The following is a 23,274-nucleotide window of genomic DNA, read 5'->3' on the forward strand; positions in this document are numbered from 1 at the left end:
AGTAGTAAAATGAGACTGGTACCTACCTCATCCAAGGTCTTAGTCCAGATTCCTGCAAAATCAGTTGAAAGTGAAAGCTTATACATTAACATTGAATCATCAAAATCAAACACTTTATGGTTCTAAGGGTACCACTGATAACGTGAAAAGATGACCCACAGGACTGAAGAAAAATTTTGCAATTCACACATCTGATTCTTATACTAGAATATAAGTAAAATTAGAATTCAGTAACAAAAAACAACACCATTAAAAAATGGGCAAAGGCAATGAACAGACATTTCACCAAAGAGCTATGCAAATAGTCAATAAGCACATGAAAAGAAGCTTGGTGTGACCACTCTGAGGGAAATACAAAGCAGAACCACAAGGAGCTAGCACTTCATACCCACTAGGATGACGGTAATAAAAAATACAGACAAGAACCTGTGCAGGCCTGGAGCACAAAAAACCCTATAAGCACCATACACTGTCGGTGGTTAGGAAAATAGGCATCACTACTCTGGAAAATAGCATACAATTGCTAAAATGGTTAAATGCAGAGTTACCATGAGTACAATCCAGCAATTCTACTCTGAGGCATATACCCAAGAGATATTAAAACACTCACGTCCAAACAAAATTGTACATGAATGTTCACAGCGGCACAATTCATTATGGCTAAAAAGCAGAAAGAATTCAAATGTCTCATAAATTGACAAATGGACAAATGCGTGACAGATCCATAGAATGGAAGATTATTTTGCAATAAAAAAGAGGTATCAATACATGCTACAGCTTGGATGAACGTATTTTCCTATCATGTTTTGATATAAAATTAGAGATGAGTAATAAGAATACCCAATATTTCTTGAGCACTTCTATGTGCCAGTCTCTTTGCACTGTGTTCAAGAATAGTTCAAAGGACTTCACAGAGTATCTAAACAAAATTAAAATTTTGCTACAATTGCTCTCCAAAGCCCACCCTAATCTCCTGATTCCCACTACTGACACTGCTTGCCAGGATAACAATGACCTCTCCATGGCAAAATCTAATGGTCAGGTTTTAGCCTTCATTATCTTACTTCTTGGAACACTCAACATTGCCACATGCTATCTGCTCATTACACTTTCTTCACTTTACTGACACTGCATTCTTATTCTTTTGCCTTACTGGTTGTTCCTCCTCAGTCTCTCTTCTAGTTTGGATATAACTTGTGTCCTCCAAGGGTTCACGTGTTGAAACTTAACCCCCATAACCAGGTGAGAGCCTGCCAACCTCCAGAACTGTGAGCAAAAGAAACCTGTTTTCTTTATTGTTACCCAACCTCAGGTATTTCATTTGAGTAGCACCAAACAGACTAATACAGTACTCTGTTAATGTTTGTGTCCTTCCTAATCTGTTCATTTTAGAGGACTCATGTTCTCTTTCAACCTTATTGCCAATCATGTTTACTTCCTCTCTGTCCAAAGCCACCCTTCATTGACTGCTCTGTGATAAGTGCACTGGAAGTAATTGTCCTGCATAGTTGACATGAGGTTCAATTTTGTCAATAGAGACACCTCAAAAATCAATTATTAGGTTTGGTTTCTAAATAAAATGGAAAGTACCACTTCTCCTCAAACTAAGTGCATCCTTAGCAAGTCCCTTAAATCATGGAACTATTTCTTCATTTGAAAAATGAAAACCATCCATCTTAGATATTCTTAGGATGAGACAGGGTGCTTGATATGTGAGGGACTAGGCAACTTGTGCAGGTGCTACCAAGAGCTGGATTTGTGTCCCAGTTCGTTGTGTTGCACTCCAGCTGGAAGACTGAACAATCAGTCCTATTTTTGTGGGGGTGCCCGTCTTCCTTATCATAACACCTGGATACAATCACCCTCAAGTATAGTGACAATAATTCTTTAAAACCCCTCAAAAAGTTATAGGAATTACCATAAGACCAAGCAACTTCATTCCTGGGTATTTATCTGAAAGAACCCCAAACTGGCATGTAAATACTGGTACATGAATGTTCACAACAGCCAAAAGGGAAAAAGCCCAAGGTCTATTGACAGATCAATGAGTAAATAAAAATTAGTTTATACATACAATGGATCATCCAGTTACAAAAGGAAAAAAAAAGTACCCACACATGCTACAACATGGAGGAACATTAAAAACATTATGCGAAGTGAAAGGAGCCAGATATCCAAGGTTATCTACCGTATGATTTCATTTATATTACATACCCAAATAGTTTACTTCATAGAAACAGAATGCAAGGAAAGGGACTTAGCTCAGTGGTTCCGCTGCTTGCCTCACAAGCACAAGGTCCAGAGTTTGATCCCCGGTACCAAAAACAAAAAAGCCACAACATACAAACAGAATGCAGATGGGTGGTTGCCAAAAGCCAATGGGGTGGGAGGATAAAGAGGCACAGCTGAAAGGGCACTGGATTTTACTTTGCAGCAATGAAAATATTTGGAGCAATGAAATAGATGATAGTTATATAAAACTGTGAATGTATATAAGCCACTGGATAGCTAATTCCCAAATAGTTACTTTTACGTGAATTTTACCTCACTAAAAAAAGGAAACAGGAGGAGGAAGTAGGAGAGAAAGAAAGCACACAAACTTAACAGAAGGCTTTATAAAGAGCGGGGATCTGGGGACTGGGTTCTGGGCTTGGTCCTGCCACTTACTGGCAACAGTAAGAGGAAATGTCTCTCCAGGTCTCAGTTTCCCCATCTGTGAAAGGACCAGGTTGGGTTATATCACAGGTTCTCAAGCAGAAGGGTCCAAACTAGTCACACAGTGAGTAGCTTCTAGACACATAGCCATCCCTCAGCCATCTCCCCTCTCAGTCTCATGTGCCCAGGACAGGCTCAGGCCTGTGTCACTTGTGGAAAACACTTATTTCAGAGTTTACCCCCCACACACTTTGGAAACACTAGATTAACAGCCCTTTGCAGCCTGTGATTATATTGCACACATTTAAAACTACTGTATGCAAGATCAGGCTTGGTTAAAGGAGACAACATGATAATTGAAGTGCATTTATTTGGAGAAAAACAATAAATAAAAACACTCCAAAGACTCACGAGTAGTTCTCTTATACAGGTCGCTCCCAGCCAGGGTAAAGGTGGCAACCGCACAAAAACAGATACCACAACAGAGTCCACAGGATTTGGCTCACACCACAAAAAGAGTTTTAAGGCAGTTTAATTCAAGGCCATTACAACTACATCTATGACACAAACATGACATTCAAGGGTAACTTGGCCCTCAAAGTGCCCCAGATACCAACAAATCACTGCACTCGTGAAGATGACAGCCGCTGTTGGGGCAGATGAGAGTCTCCAGAGCGATCCAACACGGCATTAAAGTGGACAGGCTGTTTGGAGACCTCCTCATGCGGTTTTGATGGGGCTACTGGAAATGCAGGCCTCTAATCGCACCTGCTAGTTCACCTAAACACATTATACTGTCCAGAACAGATGCACAGAGAAGACAGAAAGCAGGACTTGCTACTTGGAACCACACACTATAGGACACACAGGCCCAGACATGGGCACACAGAGACAAGTTAGCGACTCCTCTGGCAGGCTCCTCCTAGGCTCAGAGATGAAGTTAAAAATATGCTGGGGTGAGCTCCGTCTTTCCTTCTGTGGTTACCACCTGGATCAGGCTTCCTGAGCTGGGTCGGTTTTTCCCTGTGATCCAGTTGTGGAAGGTTCTAGAACAAAGAAGACATGCTTTACATTTAAAAAGCAAAAGTCTGGGTACCAGCCCATACTCACACCAGTGCCTGGGGAAAGGTAACACAGCTGTGAAAAGGCCACTGGACATCTTAGCAAGGAACCAAGTCCCCAGAGTCCCGGAAGTATCTTACCATTCCCATTTCTATTCACTTTGAGATCTATTTCTATACTAATTACACTTATCTTGGGGAATTAGCACACATCACACCTTGATCATTTTTACTCCCCTTTTCAACTTTTTCCTCCCTTTTAACTTTCATTTTTATAATTCTCTGCAGGTCAGGATTCTTCATAATACAGTAGTATGATTTTAAGCAATTAAAAAAGATTTCATTAATTCTAGGAGGCAGATACACAATAGAATTGGCCCTCACTGTGTGCAGGGCTTTGCTCCATGACCCCCAAGATAGCAAAATCTAAGGATACTCCTTCAGTCCCTGATATAAAATGGTGTAGTGCTTGCCTATAACCTATACACACTTTCCCATGTGCTTCAAATCATCTTTAGATTGTACATTAAACCTATCATGATGTAGGCGCTATGCCTAACTGATGTTAGACAGTGTTGCTTAAGGAATAATGCCAAGCACGTACATGGTCAGTACACAAGCAATTTTTTTCCATCAAAGTTGGCTGAATCCAAGAATACGTAGAACCCACAGAGGGCCAACTGTATATTATAACTTCTCAGAAATTTAAAAAAGACAGAGGAAAGTCATTTTTTTTAAATACACATTTATGGAGCACCATATGTGTGCATGGCTGGAAAATCAGAGCACTGCTGAAACTCTCTGAAACACAGTTAATGCATCACAAGCCAGCCACGTCTCAGGCAGGTGAGAGCTTAGCTGGGGTGGCTCTGACAGACCAGTCTGGAGTTGAAGGGGCTTTTGGGATTATCGTGTTCATTTGAAATTAGTTCTCCTTCCTTCATCAGTAATTTCACAGACATTTCAAGGTACACCGCACGCCAACTTCTCCACTAAGCTTCAAATACCGAAAACGGCTGAGCACAACTTCTAGAACAAAAGATGCCTGGGATGGGGCTTTCTGCAGGCCTGTGGCTCCGCACAAATAAACACAGAAATGTCCAAATATTTCACCCTGGGTCTAGGTTCTAGGTCAGTGTCTCCCTCAAGGATCTCTGTGGGTATTCACCTTTAAAAAGAAATTCAACTGCAGATGCAATTCAAAGTGTGATCTCTTCTGAACGTCAATTTTCTTATTTTTCTAATTTTTGGTAAGCCAAAGATTAAGCATGATATCTAGTGCAGGTCTGCAGCTGCATGGACCCTCAGCCAAATGCCTGGGTCAGATCCCGGCTCTCCTGTGTGACCTGAGGCAGTTAACTCATCTCCCATACACACAAGGTCTCCGAGTCCCCAGATTCTGTAAGGACAGTTTGCTATGAGCATCAAATGTTAAGAAATGCTTAGAATGGTGCTTAACATATAATAACTGGTATGCAGGTACTTGTTTCAAACTTAAAATACAAGTCCCGAATTTTTCCCAATTTATAACTGAGACAGTTACAGTAGGCCAAAAGGACAGCCCAAACTCTGTGCAGCTCTCAAAACAGCTAATACACTGGCACTGCTGGGGAAGGTCGTCTCCTCCATCTTCCTCCTCTGCCTGCTGCAGGAGGGCAGGGACTGCAGCTTCACGATCCCCTGGACCCTGGATCAAAGAACAGCACCTGTACTCGCTGGGTGCTCAGGAATACAGACTTCCTAAGTGGAGGTCTGAGAAACTGAGGCAGCAAACACAAAAGAGCACAGCAGCTCTATTTCCTGTGAGCCTTCAAATGCCAACAGATTCACACGCAGGTGAGGAGGACTTGAGAAGCAAAGGCGACGTACTGCATGGCCACCGAACTATTATTATGAACTTTACAATCAGCTAAACGGAGGCCTGGCGTAAATAACATGCTCCGTTTGACAGGACAGTGAGTGGGGAAGCCAGGGCTCCTGCTGGCACTATTAATCCTGCTCTATTACTCGTCTCCAAGTCCAGTCACTCTGAGATTCTGATGGATGTGCCTCAAACTTCCAAGGCCCAGAAACCTCACGAGCGCACCCTTGCAGTACTGAGAACATGGGCTTGTCCGGTGCACCATAAACAGCAGAGAACGGAGGCTAGAAGCTGCTTAGTCACTGCCGGTGCTGTGATACTCACTCAACTAGGAATTCTAAGGGTGTCCAGGAGCTGAAGTCAGCTTCAGGCATCGATTTCCTGTTCATCGGGGTATCCAGGGTAACCCTGCAATGCACAGAGACGAGCATGTCATCCGTGTATGGGCCCGCCCCCCACGAGCCAGGAAAATGCAAACATGCCTCAAGCACCAAGCACCACATTTACATGAGAGATCAGACAGGAGAATAACCACAGAGAAACCAGAAAGCCATCTACATCCACAAAAATCACAGCTGAGCACAACTCAATCAGGACCTTTGTGACTCAGCTTTAGGTAGATAAGCACAAAATGACAAGAGCCACTTTTTGCCTCTATCTTAAATGCAGTCTTTATTGAATTGCTTGTTTGATAACCCTGAAAGTCTTCAAGCACTCCCTAAAAGGCAGCAGATTCATTTCCAAGGATTTAAGTGGAATAATATCCCTTTAAATATGAGAATATTAAAATACCAAACTTTGAGATACATGGCTGCTTTCCATGAAACCTTAAGGTTTTCAGCAAGAGAACACAGAATTCAGATACGCTGAATCTCACAAGCACACCCGGGCCTCAGGAGTTGTTTGAAACAGCTGCAGGGACAGCTCACAGAATCACAGAGCCTCACCACTGAAAGGGAATTGGACAGTCAGTCAGCACAGTCTGAGAAGTCCCAGTGTCCCTCTATGGGACCAGAGGCAAGAGCAAGCCAGTGGGTGCTGGCATTCTTCCCAGAAAAGGAATGTGCTTCCTCCCAGACGGCTGCGTCTGCCCGGGACAGCTGAGGGGGACACCCTGATCATGTACAGATACGAGCCCCAGAGTCTCCATATTCTCCCACATACCCAACGCCCCACTGCCACCCAGACCTGGCCCCCACCCAACACACACGCACATGTGCACACATGTGCATACACACAGACGCACACAGACCCTCTGACCTTACAATAACGTGGAAAACAGAACTAAAATAAAATGTGTAGACTATTTTTAAAGGAAGTAAAAAGAGTGAGAGGAAGAAAGAAAAACAAAAGAAGAGGCAGAAAAAGGCAGACCCACCCCACCAGCCAGTCAACCATCCGGACATGAAGCACTGCTAGGGGCCCAATGCGTCCGCCATCAGATTCATGCTGCAAACACAATCTGAGGCTCTGGGATTCTGGGATGTTAGGAGGGGCGTGGGCTTAGCGCTTGGAGAAGAGGCTCAAGGGAGCCTTCCGCCCTTCACAGTGTGGTATCACACAGAAGGCACCGTCTGTGAGGAACCACCTCTCACAGACTCCAAATCTGCTGCCTTGGACCTGGGATTTTCCAGTCTCCAGAACCATGATCAATGAATTTCTCTTCCTTCTGATCTACTCAGTCCAGCTAAGGTATTTTATTATAGCGGCAGGAACAGACTAAGGCAAATCTTTTAAGGGACTCTGGTGAACTTTAGATTTTCAGGTGATGCACACGTAAGTTCCTGGTGGAAAGTGACTCTCAGACACATGCCAGCTCTTGCAGGAGGCCCCAAGCACCTACGGGAGCACAGCAATGGCAGCAGCCCCTGGCGGCAGGCCGCTGTTCTTCCCCGCCAGGCTCTGGCAGAGCTGGTGGACGGCACTCTTGGCCATGCCATAGCCGATCATCCCTGTAAGACAGGAGGAAACAGCCTGGTTATAAAGTGACGGCAAGTATGTCCAGGCTCCTGGGCCTCTGTGTCCCCTTACAATTTTCCCAACAGCTGCTCTGGTCTCCTTGCCAATGATTCCAGCTGGCAATAGGGAGCAACAGGAAGGGTCCTGGGCTTGAAATTCAGAGAAGCAGGCCTCTCGCTCCTACTCTACCAAGGACTATACCATCACAGATTCTCTGGGCCTGCCGACCCGTGTGGAATAGGGACTGTAAATGGTAACTCCAATCTCGGTTTATTCACAAGGCTGCATTGAAGACCCAAGGAGATGGCACCCGGCAAAGGGTCTCGGGAACCAGGCAGGCAGCGGCGTACAGGCTGCCGATTGGTGTTGCGCAGAAGGCACCTGGCTCTGGCCCCTGCTGGGAGATGCTGTGCTGGTGGCTGGCGCAGAAAGGGAAGGGTGTTTTCCCACTTCCCAGACCACCACCTTCATTCCCACATTGTCCTCTCAGTATCAGGCTGGTATCTGCCACCTGCTGGGAGCATTTCCTGGCTTATTAGCTAGAGAAAGTGGAGGCCTGTGCTTTCTCTGACACACTGCTACAACCCTACCCCCATATTACACATTTTCTTTATTTATTTAGTGACTTTCAGACTTTCGACAAAGGGGCATATTCTGACTTACAACTTGCAGCTCGGACTTAGACCTGTCTCTTTTTGTACAATTCTATACATTTTGTTAAGACAGACTCAATGTCTTTTTTGGGGTGCAGTACACCTTGTTCATATAGCCCTGTAACTTTTGCTGATTGTACTGTGGTTTTATGTTCTCTTACACATTCCAGTACCGTATGCTAAGAGTTATGATAAAAGGAAGGTCATCAAGTTGGAGTTTCCTGCGACCATTTCTTTCTCCTGAATCTTGTAATGTATACAATTCTTTACTTAGTGACCAAATCACTTAACGACTCAGAACAAGGAGTGTCTGTATTTCTTTGCTGCCATCGTGCCCACCTGCCACAGCTCTGCTGCCTCCAAAGCCCAGACGACAAGTGCAAGCTGAGCTTGGGCAATTTAATAACTTAGCAAGACCCTGTCTCAGAATAAAACAAAAAGCAATGTTTAAGGGGCCGGGGACTTAGCTCAGCGGTTTGGTGGCCTGCCTTGCAAGTGCAAGGACCCGAGTTCAATCCCCAGTACCAAAAAAAAAAAAAGTTTAATAATAAAAATAATAAAAAAGGTGAGGGATGTTACTCAAGGGGAAGGCCGTGGGCTGAATGCCCAGCTACACACACATACATACACACACACACACACACACACACACACACACACACACACACACACACAGAAGCCAAGAGGAGCCTGGAAAGCAGTTGCCAGGATTCCCAGGCACCAACCACCTGGCACTGGGGCCTGTCTACCTATGAACTCAGTATAGGAATACAAAGAAATGCTAGTGAGCTCCCTAGCTCCAAGCAGCCCTGTGGCACATGGGAAAGAGCCCAGGATGTAAATTCGAGCACACAGGAGTGATTCCACACCACTGTGATTCAGGCCAGTCAGCAGGCCTCCAAGTCCCCGCCTCTGCTAAACGCAATCCCAAGGCCAGAGTCCCGGGGTTCCCTGAAAACAATTCAGAATGTGGCACAAAAACATCTTGCAAAAGCTAAGGGGCTCTTTCATCCTCAGAAGAATGTCAGCTCCACAGAGGCAGGGGTTTTAACTGTTTTGTCTACTAATACAGCCTCAATCCAAAAGTGGCATTCAATAAACACTGAAGGAAAGAGCAATAGATGAAAGTGAATGAGGCTTAATCAAGGATTGAACCCACCAAAGACACACGTTAAATTAAAAACCACACTAGAAAGCCAGGCCTGGTGGCACATGCCTATAATTCCAGCACTCTGGGAAAATTGCAAGTTCAAGCCCAGACAGGGCAGTTTAGCAAGACTCTGTCTCAAAATAAAAAAGGCTAGGGCTGGAACTCAGTGCAAAGGCTCTGGGTTCAATGTCCAGTACCAGAAAGAAAAACAATAGAAAAAGAACAGACTCAGAGTTTTGTTTCATTAAACGTTTGAAATTCCTAGGCCGGGGATTTAGCTCAGTGGTGCTGCGCCTGCCTCACAAGCGCAAGGTCCTGAGTTCAATCCCCAGTACTGGGAAAAAAATTAAAATTAAAAAACTATGAAATTATTCCTAGTGATTCCTTGGTTTCTCAGTATTGCACACAAACTAACTTTGAAATAATAACTATTTAAACAAAAAACAATACTTTGTCTTCTCACCTTTTTCCTTAAATTCTATTTGTCAAATTCCTGGACTCTGATCACATCAGCTCCTATAGTGGCTTCGATCTAGATGTCCTGCGGTAGACTCATGCGCTTATAGGTGGAGCTTTGAAAATGACTGGATTGTGGGACAACAGAGCTAGCTCTCTTGCTGTTAGGAGGTGCAGCCTGGCTGAAGTCGGGGCACTGTGGGCATAGCCTGGAAAGGCAGATCTCTTTCCCGCTCCATCTTCTTTCTCTCGGCTTCCTGTCCTCGCTACCAGCTCCCTCTGCACCCTCCACTTCCCTGCCCCTCTGCCATGCTGTTCTGGCTTAGAGGCAGCAACTGCGGACTAAACTGTGAGCCAAAATAAACACCCTCCTCCTCCTGTAAGATGTCGGTGTGTGTGTCCCGGGGTAAGACAGCGACTAAGGCAGCTTCCTCCACAGAACCTCCTCAGAGGTGGAGCCCTGCTCCCCTCTGCTCCCTGGGGCGTCTCGCCTAGACCTTGACTTAGCACATTCTGCCACGCACAGACACCACCTGTATCCCGACTCCCCGGCAGGCATTCACTACAGAGACTGAGTCAATCATCGCTGTAGCCCTCCAATGACACTCAACTACTTCCTAGCCAAAGGTCAGAAACAAGCTCCCTAAAATCACTGAATTTTGGTTTTCTCCTACGTAATCAAGGGATAACTGCACCTGCTTCACAGGCACCTCTGGTGATGAAATGGCATCAAAGATGCAGAGAGCTTGACCCAATAAACTGGGCACATGGGAGGCAGATGCTGACAACCACTGCACTTTTTAAAAACAAATCTATTAAGGTGTGACTGGTGTACAATACGTGGTCCTTACTCAAGGTTCACCATTTGTACAAACTGCACATGCTGACCATACATCTTCCTTTCCTCCCAGTATTCAGCATTTGTTGACTCAAGCGAGAGATGCTTTTCATCAGTGTGGGTCCGTCTGCCCTCCGGCACATGGCTGAATGGACTGTTGCTCCTCTCTGCTCCCCCAACTGCACCCAAATGAAGCTGCTCGCTGGGTGTTGCTACCAAGGCAACAAAAGTGAATGTTAATTACAGTAAACCTCTCTCCTCCTTGGGAAAACCACTCTTCATTCCAGCGACTAGCAGCCTGTTTCAGCCCCCAGCACCCCCATGTCAAGGGCAATGGCTGAAGAGGTGCCCCAAGTCCAGGACTGGGATCACAGCCCAGTCCGGGAACCAATGGCTAACTCACTGCCCCAACAACTCGGAACTGCAGTTGGGGTCACGGTCTCCAAAAGATATTTAGGAGCACAAAGAGAGTATTTCACCATCCTTGACTTACTTGTTCAATCAGAGGGCAGGAAGCCAACCTGCTATAAAAATACAACAAACTCAACAAAGTCTCAGGGCTCTCTTTTCATTCCACACAAACAACAAAAGAAGAGGGAATCTGTGGGAGGAAAGGAATAAACAACCAGCAACCCCACCAGCTTAATTCTACAGAAAACCGTGTTCTTTGGGTACGCAATGCAGGTAAGAGATCTTGCACAAAGTATGAAAACAGTGCCCGTCACTAAGAAAATAAATAGTTTTCCTTGCAAGCGCAAGGACCCGAGTTCAATCCCCGGTACCTAAAAAAACAAACAGACAAAAAAAAAGAAAATAAATAGTTTCTTCCAAATTATAAAATGATTGGTGTGGTTCCTGAAGAGTGATTTCCATTCACAGCACAGATCATCAGAGGGTAATCAACAGATCCTCAATGTTTTAATATAGTTTATTCTCCAGTAGACATTCTGCAAATATGGCCTTGGAAATAGGCAGGGGGTGTTTACTCAGGATCTTCCCCAGTGAAAATGTTTCATTTCTGGACAAACTTTGGTTTTAAGGCACTGACTACTTAGCCTGATTCATCATTTACTTTCAAAGTATAGATTTCCCCACATTTTAGGGGAATGTGAACCAAAGCTAAAAGATCTCATGACTCAAATTTAACAGCATCTACCCTGAGAGCTTCAAGATGAACAGTGTATTATTCAAAGCAGGAGTCAGGGGCAAAAGTAAGCCTGCAGCACACAGTAACAGTTCACCTTTGCTACCAATTCTCTGTAACAACTTCCAGGGCCATTTAGATCCATTAAGATATGTACAAGTCAAGTCACAATCACCACATAAAGAAGATGTAATTATTCATCCCCATCTTAACAAAACCGAGGCTCAGCATGCTTAAATAATTTGCCAACTATGTAACAGTAAGTGTCAGGCCTGGGGGCTTCTAGAGCCTGCAGTCTCATCTGCTACTCAGAAACGTTCCCAAAGTATACAGATGCCCCTCAACTTACAATGAGGTAGCATCCAATAATCCCAGGTTGGCTGAAAATACAGAAGGGTCAAAAATGCATTAAGTGCACTGACCCACTGAACTTCTCAGTTTAGCCTAGCCTACCTTAGACATGCCCGGAACACTTACGTTAGTCTACACTTGGACACAGCCATCTCACACAAAGCCTACTTTATACTCAAGCACTGACTAACTTGTGTAATTTACTGAATACTGTTCTCAAAATGAAAAGCAGAATATGTATGCTTTCTCAGCATCGTAAAGTCAAAAAACTGTTAAGCAGAATTACCATAAGTCGAGGCCATCTGTACTTATAAATCAAAGGAAAGGAGAAGTTTTATCCTTTAGAAAAAAGGCAGTCCTAAGGTTTTGATTTTGAAACGTCAAACTGTTACTCATTTCTCTACTTACTTTTTAATGCCTCTGACCTGTGTCACCTTTTATATAAATCAGATCTCAACCAGAAGTACATCTAACATTTACATAGCTTTAATGATTCCAAGAGCCATGGACTTGTAAGCTCATATGCTCTGAGAAATATAATAAGAAAACAAGTGGCAAGAAATTGCTAATAAGCACTTCACAGTTCAGTGAGTTACATCAAAATTGAGAAGGTGTCCAAGATCTCTACCACCTAAATCCCAAAAACCAAGAAGAAAATTTTAACTTTGGTAGCTCAGGTAGGCACTTTCGCCCCTCTCTGCCCCCTAGTTAAATTCCTATAGCCCTGTCCCAAAGGGACTGTTATGGGCTTAAGTGCATCTCCCTGAAATTCCTGTGTTGAGGTCCTGATCTCCAGTACCTGAGAATGTGACTCTATTTGGAGACAGGGTCTTTAATAAAATGAAGTCATCAGGGTGGGACCCTACTCCAGTTTGACAGGGGTCATGGTAAGAAATTAGGACACAGACACATACAGAGAGAAGAGTGACTCACAGGGACAAGGACCAGGAGAGAGGCCTCAAGGAAAACTAACCCTGCTAACATATTTGTCTCAGACTCTATAACTGTGAGAAAATAAATTCCCTTTGTTTAAGCCACCTGGTCTATGGCAGCCCCAGCAAACAAATAAAGAGAACAAAAAAAACTCACAAGGAAATTGGGTCTCCATTATGAAATGGAAACAACACACAATTTGGAAATCATCAAAGTTTTGGTCCAAAATAAGTTTGCAACTTATTTATTGTAGACAGTTTACTTAACTCTCTCTAATTTTAGTTTTCCAACCTACAAACTGAAAAAACAAGGATGCCAGTCTCAGAATTCAATAAGAATATATGTGAAATGAAAACAGTAGATCTAATAAGACCTACCATGTTCTATTGTCTACTACGTGCTAGGCACCATCTACTTATCAACAGCTCTACAGTTTTATGGTTAGAAATTATGATCACAGTTCTACAAGTAATGAAATAACAGCAAAAATTTGGTCAGAGATCAGAGTGAAGAATGCACTCCCAGCCACCCTCTTTTCTAAAGCCTTCACTATTTCCAGCTACCAAGCTACTTCCAGGACATGTGATCACAATGCAATGATAATAATGTGTGTTTATCAACTAATGAGTACCTATGACACCATTCATCCCTGGTGAATCACTGACAAATAAAACAGATAAGGGGGCCAGATTGCAGTATTTCTCAGCCACCATGGACAAGAAGATAAATGCAAATGAAAAAAACCTGGACCCATCCTCTTACAAAGATTCAGACATAAAAGGAAACACAATCCATTGAACTGTAAGCTCCTGAGAGGACAAAGAACTTTAATATTCCTATTCCAGGAAGGGTCCAGCAGCCCAGCAAGTAAAGTAAACATTCCCATCTCAACAAAGAAATGAAGGCTTACCAGGAGTCCCGTCCAAGGCAGCCTTGGCACCTGCCAAGGTCAAGAGGCCTCCCTCTTTGAGGTGCTTGGTGGCCAGGTGGCTGGAGATGGTGGATGTCCACATGCTTTGTTTCCACATCATGTCACAGTTTTTGAAAAGAGCTGAACAGAAAGAAACATATGTGGGCTCAGCATCCCCAAAGAAGCCGAGAAGTACTCGGCTCATGTAGCCCACACTGAGGAAGCCCTCAGACTCTTCCAGCCCCATCCCTATCTACAACGTCTAGTACAAAATACACAGGTCCAGTGACCAAAGAGACACGGGTTCAAGCCCAGCCTGTGTGATCACATCTCAGCTGTTGAACCTGTAAACTGGTAAAATTTTAGCCAATAAGTTTTAGCAAATAAATCCAGAGTTAACAGATTTGCTGGTCCGGCATTAATTCAAAGACTATTTACCTTTTGAAGAGCATCAGATTTATAATCAGAACCTATACGCCTATGTCAGCTTTTATCCATGATAAAAATTCAAGAAACTATTACCATATGACTATAAAGAGGGTTTTTACAGAGCCATATTTTTTATGGCTGGAACGTTAATGCCAGCTTTAAGAATCCTTTAAAAGAGCTGAAATAGCAACCATTTCACACTAGTTTTTGCCAGTAAGACGGAAGGAACAGTGGTAACATATGTCACACCTCCAACCAGGCAACTTACAGGACATGTGAAACCCCATGATCCAGAAAGAAAGCCCTCCTGATATGGCAGGAGTGGTCAGTAGATGCCATCCAAGGTCCTGCATTTCCTTGCTAAAAAGGACTAGGATAAAAGCTGATAATCTATGTGTATCACTTCTTCCTCCTAAAATATACAAAAGGTAATCGGGCTGTTTTGCCAACCTAATCACTTCACAAAATATCAGTCTGACATTTAAATGTGGCTCACGAAATTTTAACTGCTCTTTAAATGATATTTGTTAATAAATGTGAAAAGAATGATGAAATTACAAAACTACTATTTTCCAATCTCCAAATAGGATAACTGTTTCAGATAGGGATTATGGAGGAATACTTAAAACCATTAGGTGAAAAGGATTAGGAGAACAGGATATTCACACACAGTACCCAAGTACCATCCCAGAGACCATTTATCACAAACAGGAAAATGACCCCCTACAGTAGAAGTCTGGAGTTACCACCTTAACGAAGCAATAAATTTGGCATCTGTCATGCTGGCCTCCCAATGTGATGTAATATGAAGAATGCAATATCAGTCAGGAAGAATTACTGCCTCCAAAACATTTAACCTGAAACAATATCTTAACCTAACTTCCTGTTCACAAGAACTACCAGGGATAGAGGAACATGTCAAATGATGCCTCGGAGAAGCTGTCAGGTGAATTCAGAACTCAGAGTATTCTACATTCTAAGGCAATTCTGCCTTAGACTTTCCAGAAAGTCTTGAGGGGGCTAGTTCTAGATGATAAGTCTACAAACAATACAATGCTATTTGACATTATCAAGTTTCTAGAATCACTATTAACTTTCTTTACAATGATAATATAGCAGAAACAAGCTTTTCTTTGGAGATTCATGCTGAAATAAGGTAAAGTATCAGCTCACTTTCAAATGGGTAACAAAAAACATGTTAAGTGCACAAGCACAGGAAAGCTAGAGTGTGCAAGTATGGCAAATGCTAACAATTACTGACTTTAGACAGAGGTTATGAGTGTTTACTGAATTGTTCTTTCAACTTTTCTGTATGATTGAAAATGTTCATTACAGAAAATTGGAAAATGTAATCAGGTTTCATGAAAGCTCAATTTTGAGTTCTTTCAAACTTGGAACAAATAATCTCTCCAGTATATGCACATCCCCCATTTCCTGAATACAATAAGCCCCGTAAAGTTAGAAGAGAAACAATGCTGATTCCATTCTGCCTCTAGTTTGAACTTCAAACTCAATGTCCCTGCCCCTCACCCCCTCTATGGGAAGATTTTTCTTCATCAGCGAAAGAGATGTCAGTCACTACATCACAGGGTGCTATGGTCTCAATGCATCCCCCCAAGTTCATGCATCCGAAGTTTAACTGCCATGTAAGTGTTCAGAAGTGAGACGTTCAAGAGGTGATCATGTCATGAGGCTTCTGCCCTCAGGAATGGCAAACTCCATTACATTACTGCAGGAGTAGATTATTGATAAAAGTATAAGTTTAGCCCTCTCCTGCCCCATCTCTCAGGCTCTCTTGCCCTTCTGCCCTTTGCCATGGGATTATGCAGCAAGAAAACTGCCCCAGAGGCGCATACCTCCACTTTGGACTTCCCAGCCTCCAGAACTGTATAAGAAATAAATCTGTGTTCCTTATAAATTATTTAGTCCCAGTTTTCTGTTATATCAGCTCAAAACAGACTGAGACACAGAGTTGTTATAAAAATTCTGGAAGACATACAGAAAAACAGTTGGCTTGGCACCTGGTATACTTGATCCATGTCAGCTGGACAAAGAGCAGAGCAGAATGAATGATTAACAAGGAAAAGGACTCACACTTGGATTTGGCACTGCCCCCAGCCCATCCTCCAGCCACGCAAAGAATCGCATCCACCTTCTCTTCACCCAAGAGCTTTCCAACCTCAGCGGTCACCTTGAACATAAAGAATAAAAAGACGCATAAATGAAAGCTGAAACAGGCTGGCATCCTGAAAGATACCTGTTTCCTTTCCTCTTCTTTGAAGCCAGTTTACAGTACCTGTCAACTAACATAGAAAATTACAGGGAAGACTGATCCCTGATGAGCATTTCAATGTGATTTTCATAAAGTAAATTAGAGGCTCCTTAAGAGTATTCTAAAAGCACCTCCTGAAATAAAAGTTAATAAAGAAAGGGGAAAAGGTTTTAGAAAAAAGTTTTTAGAAAAGTTTTTAGAAAGTCATCTAGAGCTGCATGACCAACAACTAACATCCTGGTTTATTCCTTTCCAAACTTTCTTTGCAAATCACAGAATCATAATCTGAGAAGAGGCTCAATTCTACTGTCCCCAAAACCAAAACCCTTGCTCTTTTCTTTCCTCTCCTTTGCCGTGAAGATGGAACTGTCCAAAGGCAGATGATATAAGGAGCTTTTTCTCTTAAGTGGTGACCCAAACAAAAGTGATTGATGGAAAATGTTATCATTTTTGGTTCATCATTTCCCCTACTTCTATGCCCTGCACACAATCTTCATGAAAGGACTATAGATGTTATGTGCTAATGCCAAAAAGGCTAGAAGAATAACAATAAATATGTAGAAGCACAATATCAAGTTTCATCAGCTGCATACTGAGAGATGGTTCCATCAAGACATCACCAAGTGTTTTCTCCTACATAACATTTTCATTCCATAGTTTGCCAACTACTTGGTCTCCTTGCTAATGTACCTGCTTCCCGGGCAACTACTGATCAAACGTGTTTGGATACCCAAACAACATTTCTTAGAAGTCTACCATGCTCTCCAAAAGGATTCCCACTCAGGAATCATTACTTATTTACAAGGGGTCATCTCTCTCATTTCTGACACAGGGCTTCGGTGGCATCTGACAGTCCTGTGCACCAAGATACAGACTGGAATCACCCAGCAGTACAAGATATCCTGGCTCTTCAGAGTGTGTTTCTGTAACCATCCTCTGGGCACGAACCAATTCCAGTCTTCATAAAAGAAAGTCTTGACCTGTGCCGTGTTGCTCACACCTTCTCTGCCTCCTCCCTGGTTGAGACATCATATGAAGACTCACAACTGTGATTCACCAGGTGGACAGGGCTCTGGCAAGGCTGGCGGCTGGCCAGCTGAATGCTCAGGAAGTGAAATCAGTTTGCTATCTTCATGGCCAATTGTACGCATACTGCTGAAGGCAGGTGTTGGGCTGGGCTGGGAGAATGTCTGCAGATTTCCTGCAGCCTGATAGAAATGGAGCTGTCCCTCTTGCTGCATGACATGGCCCCGCTTTCCACCAACTACCTTTGGACAAGACACGAGGGAAGTGAGCAGCACATGGCATTATCCTGCAGTCACATGAGACAGCAGTGAGGGACCACACAGCCCTTGTCAGCAGAGTCTGTGGCACTGTTTGGTGTGCGGGAGGCAAAGCAGCCCAGTACCATGGGCTTCACACTTGCTGCCCTTGTGGGAACCACAGACAGTCCCCTCCCAGCTCAAACTAAAGCCCTTTCTGGGCCGGCCCTAGTAGATGGTCCCTCCTACTAAGCTGCAGCTGGCAGCAACTCTGCACTAAGCTTTTACTCTGATGTGTTACACTCAGATCCTATAAAGGGTTTTGCCTGGAGCAGGAATCATTTCACCTAAGGTTCATCAACCACCATGCTCTTTACAACTTCATTGTTGCTAAAGAATTTCTGGTTGCTGAGAACAGTACTACGATGACTAGAACATTTATATTCACACATGCACTTATTTCCATTCTTTCTGGTGTGTCAAGAATAGAAAATTTGGGGTTTTTTTTCTTGCCTTTTTCACTGGCATGGACAAACTACTCCCTTTCCTTTCAAATACTTTTTTTTAACCAGTGACTAATTATGGAAACATTCTGAAGGAAGAGATAAAAAGCAAGTGTGGTTTGACCTCCTCCCTAGTATTTACAGCCTTTATCCCACATCTTCTTAACTACTGGGCTTCCAGATGGCCCCAAAGGATCTTCAACTTTTCTCCACCTCCACTGTGTTGGAACAATTCAACTGTGCAGGGCTGCCTCTTTTGGGCCATGAGTCAAACCCATAAGGTACTGATCACTGCCCAATGCAGCAGACCGAGAGAGATCTGCACCAAGACAGTAAGTTTGATTAGCCTTTGTGTATACATCTGGGTCTCGAAATTCTCTAGTAACTTTCTATAAATTCATAAAGCACTGTTTTTAAACCCAAGCATAGACTGCTTAAAACTAGCTGAATGGGGGAAAAAAAAAAAAAAAGACTAAAACCTCATTAACTACAACTCAGAAAAAAATGCAAAAGAAAAATTGTAAGAAAATCAAGAGAAAAATCGTAAGAAGATAATCAATGACAACTTTCTGATAAAGAGTCCATGAGGGTTCATTTTAATGATCTCTCTGAAAATTTAATGCATTGAAAATACAGTCATATCCTCTTGTTATAATTTACTTACTTTGTCGAGACAGGCCAGAAAGTGTCCACAACTCTATTGCTCTGGACTGTCTGCCGCGTCTTCTCCCACTGTTCATTAAGAATCCTGTGCCAATGGAAACCAATCTTCCTTCTCCCACATGCCATACCCAATACTCCTTTTAAGAAGGTGCCCGTCTTCCTTGACTCCTACCTCGTTCTGATGCCTCTTTTGCAGACCTTCCTCCTACTGCCCTTCTTTCTGAAGCCATGTCCTGGTGACCAGAGGCCAGATGCCTGCTGCCATATCTGGACATGCACAGAACCAGACTTAACCCAATATTTCTACTTTTTAGGGAAGCATGGAGCTGGCAGCAACCATGCACCTATCAGACTCTTCTTTTCACATGTTCTACTTTACAATAAAATTTAAATAAGACTATTTTAAATTCCCTTCCCTTAAATTTTGCTTTCTGTCCAAGAATCTTCTAGAGATTTAATACCTTTTTCACTTCTTATCTCCTGTCCCTAGTTGAATTTCCTCCCCAGAGGGCCCACTTTATAGGTATCAGGATTGAATTTCCTCTTGTGGAGCTTTAAAATCCAAAACAGTATCATATTGTCTTTCTAGGCACAGTGGGAGAGAGAAAGAATAGAGATTTTTAAACCTAAGCTTATAATAACTAAGACAATTCTCAATCTTAGTCTTCCAGTGCATTCTATACCTACATGGACATCAAAGCCTACAGTTAACAGGAACTGGAAACACCAACTGTAGAGACCCACATCTGAAGGGCTGCAGCTCTCCACACCCAGACTGTTCTTCCACTTAATTTTAGCTTTTACTACCTTGTTCCCTCTGCATAGCAGGGAAGAAGACAGCCATCAAACCTCACTATCCAGGTTCAAATCCCAACTATGCTACCTCCTACCTATTTGACCTCGGGCAAATGCCAGGGTCTTTCCATGCCTCTGTCTCTTTAATATTAAAAGGAAAATATGAGAAACTTTGTTTTGAGAATGTTACAGAGATGAGACACATTAATGTCAATAAAGCATTTAGAACAATGGTACCTGGCAACTAAGGAGGTTATAACAACTTTACCATTAACTCATAAAGGCCAATGGCACCAATTAAGTCTGGCAAACATTGGACTCATACTGGGGAGAGTAAGAAGAATGAAAAGTCAGCCATCCATACCTGTGTGCCACATGTCAAGGACTCAACCAACATTGGATCAAAATATTCAGGGAAAAAAACTGCTTCTGTTCCTAAACATGTAGTTTTTTTCTTGTCATTACTCCCTAACCAATATAATTTTTTTTCCAAATTTCCCTCCACAAGCGCAAATGACCTTTGTAATTAAAGAAACAATAACTGGAAAATAAAAAAGCAGATGTTGCCAGGGGGAAAGCACACCCCCCCACCCAGGCTCCCCTGCTACAATGTTTGGGTGATCCTTCTGGAATTACCTGGTCAGCCTGCTCAGTAAACGAGTCTGTCATCTTAACAACAACGCTGGCACTGGCCTCTTCGTTCTCCACCACGTCAATGCTGGCAACCCACTGCAGTGAAGGACAAAGCTGTTTTGGTCCAGAGACAGTAAGATGCTCATCCTCAAAAGAGCCACACCCAAAACTGGGGGGAAGGTGCAGGTAAGGAACTCAAAGCTTGAGTAAAAAGGCACTTGGGACTCAAAGTGAAGATTTTGCATTTTTTTTGTTTTGGAATATTTGCATATATACAATGAGATGTTTGGGGCATGGGACCCAAATCTAAAGTAGAAATTTACTTGTTTCATATACAAATCCCTGTGGCCTCAAGGAGATTTTATACACCATTTTAATAATATTCATATTTTTTGTGCATGCAACAAACTTTCATGGTTTGGAATCTTCCAGTTGGGACATCAAGGGAACCCACAGAAAGTTTTGGATTGGGAGAAATTGGATTTTGGTTTAGAACATGCAAATGAAAACCCATTAGAGAAAGGATGAGGCAGCTGACCTCACACACAAATGTCAAGGACATGTGACTCTGGCCAGCCCATCCCTCCTCCAAACACCTTCCTTCCTACTCTGTACTCTGCCCACAAGAGCAAACTCTACACTTCCAGAGTCAGCAAACCTTCAGTACAGGCTGAGAATAACTGCTGAAGGCTTTGTTAGCCAAAAGGCAAGTACTCATCTCTGCTAACACAGCAGGAGAGCACAGCTACAGACCATAGGGACAGGAAGAAGCACAGCTGTAATCCAGTACATCTTCAGATGAGGAAATATGAATGTCCTGAGATGTCCATGCCACAAATTATTATTCTTTTTATATTTTTTGAAAGGCTTGGAGTGTACCACAGTGGTAGAACCTTGCCTGGCATGCTCAGTATCCCACCAGTACCACAAAACACACACACACTCATAACAGGACTTCTAATTTTTTTTTCTTTTGAAAATGTAAAACCCAGCTGGGTACAGTGGCTCATGCATGTAATCTCAGCACTCTGGGAGGCTAAGGCAGGAAGACAGAATATTCAAGCCTAGCCTAGACAACTTAGGGACTTAGCAAGATCCTGTTTGAAAACAAAAAATTAAAAATATATATAGCTCAGTGCAAAGTCTGATGTCAATCCCCAGTACCACAAAAATAAAAAATCTTCTTAGCTCGGGGGCTGTACAGGTGGCTGACAGGATTCCACAATGGAAGACCAAACTCAGAGGATTCTTGCCCTATAGCAGAAAGGGATGAGCTTTGGATCTGGGAATCAGACAGATCAGAGTTTGAATGCTGTTCTGATACACAGTAGCTTTCTCATCCCCACCAGTTCTGTACCCACAATAAGTAGGTTATTAACATCTAACAGGGTTAGCATAATTAAGTGAGATGGAGGGTTCTGTCTCCAGCACAGGTTCTCACCCAGAAAGCTCAGGCTCCTTCTGTCTGCAGGTCCCAGAGTGCAATATCTCCACCTTAAACTGTGATCACATCATTCCACAGTTCTTCTTCCTTGGACCCCAGGAGCCACGGGGAATAGGGAGATCAAAAAGTCTCCATCCAGCCCCCCTCGGGTGCCAAGAAGGAAGGGGAATGGGGGACAGAGCCAGAGGTCAATCAGATCCCCAGGTTCTACCGATGTCAACAGTAAGGGGAGGTGACCTCAACAGAAAAAAAGCAGAGCCTTCGCATCCGCAACGTGTGGATACTAACGGGATATGGGACATGTTGCCCTGCAGTCATAGGGAGGATCCAACGAAATTAGGAGTTTGTGGAGCTCTGATATGCACGGTCCCTGCAGGGACATCTGCTCTGCAGAGCCAAGAAACCCTCACCATTCCAGGGTGTGAGCTGGTGGGTAGGAGGAAGGTCAGTGTGTTTGGAAACCTCCAGCAGCCCATTCCTGTACCTGATTTTAAACAAGAAGAAAACCCAGGGATCTTCTTTCTGATTCCCCTACCCTGGCTACTGCTGCTGATCCTAACCAAATTCGCAGGAATGTGCCTCCCACTCAGGACGGACTTTGAGCAAAATGACAGAGACAGAAAACACCCGTGCGCTGAGCCTGTGAACAGCTGGGGGCCTGGGATCAAGAGTCCCAGGCCTCGGATCAGATCCACTCCCACTAGCCACCCTCCGCGAGGGGGCACCCAACTGTGCAAAGCAGGGGAAATATTCTTTACAATGAACCTGTAAGCAGCCACAGGGCTTACAGCCTTCAAACTGTCAGTTTCAATGGGCTAAAGAAAGAAGGAGTAAAAGCTACATCAATAACAGGTAGCTCTTAAGCAGGGTTTGCTTCCTGTGTCGGGTAATTAATGTCCCTTCAGCGACATCGATTATCTCATTTAATCCCTCCTCTTGATGGAGAAAGTGAGGTTGGAGGGCTTTGAGTAATCAGTGTAGTTATGAGACTACTAAGCTGAAACGGGCAGCCTCATTCTAGAGGTTTCCTTCTAGTTCTCGCCTCCTATTCGGTCGCCCGGCTCCTCTTCCTCCTCCCAGCGTCCAGCCGAACTTGGTGGGCCTGCAGGAAGCTAGGGAGCCCCGCGGCGGCCAGCCTCCCCGCAGAGCAAAGGCCCCGCACCCAAAGCCGGGCGCGCGCAGCATCGTAGAACTACAGGACTTGTAGCCCTGCGTGAAGCACCCTCGCCCGGGGTGCACAGGTCCACTCGGGCCCCTCCAGGCTGCCCCCCGCGGCTGCACCGGGAGCCCCGGGCCCCGATC

The 23,274-nt window shown here is 43.7% G+C and overlaps 1 protein-coding gene and 1 pseudogene across 1 annotated transcript in view; one reads left to right on the plus strand and one right to left on the minus strand.

Moving 5' to 3' along the window:
- Positions 1–3,008: 3,008 nt before the first annotated feature.
- The window catches only part of Qdpr (quinoid dihydropteridine reductase), a 24,293-nt gene continuing 4,027 nt past the window's right edge, over positions 3,009–23,274 (minus strand). The window contains exons 2-7 of the mRNA XM_010641939.1: positions 20,532–20,722; positions 16,495–16,591; positions 13,972–14,112; positions 7,421–7,529; positions 5,902–5,985; positions 3,009–3,701 (exon numbers count right to left, since the gene is read on the minus strand). Of these exons, the coding sequence (XP_010640241.1) occupies positions 3,596–3,701; positions 5,902–5,985; positions 7,421–7,529; positions 13,972–14,112; positions 16,495–16,591; positions 20,532–20,722 (728 nt within the window). The 3' untranslated portion in view covers positions 3,009–3,595. The remainder of the gene's footprint in view (positions 3,702–5,901; positions 5,986–7,420; positions 7,530–13,971; positions 14,113–16,494; positions 16,592–20,531; positions 20,723–23,274) is intronic.
- Positions 17,049–18,009, plus strand: LOC104874705 (annotated as a pseudogene).

Source organism: Fukomys damarensis, unplaced genomic scaffold (assembly GCF_012274545.1).
Source record: "Fukomys damarensis isolate Sample0158 unplaced genomic scaffold, DMR_v1.0_HiC HiC_scaffold_35, whole genome shotgun sequence".
Classification (NCBI taxonomy): domain Eukaryota; kingdom Metazoa; phylum Chordata; class Mammalia; order Rodentia; family Bathyergidae; genus Fukomys; species Fukomys damarensis.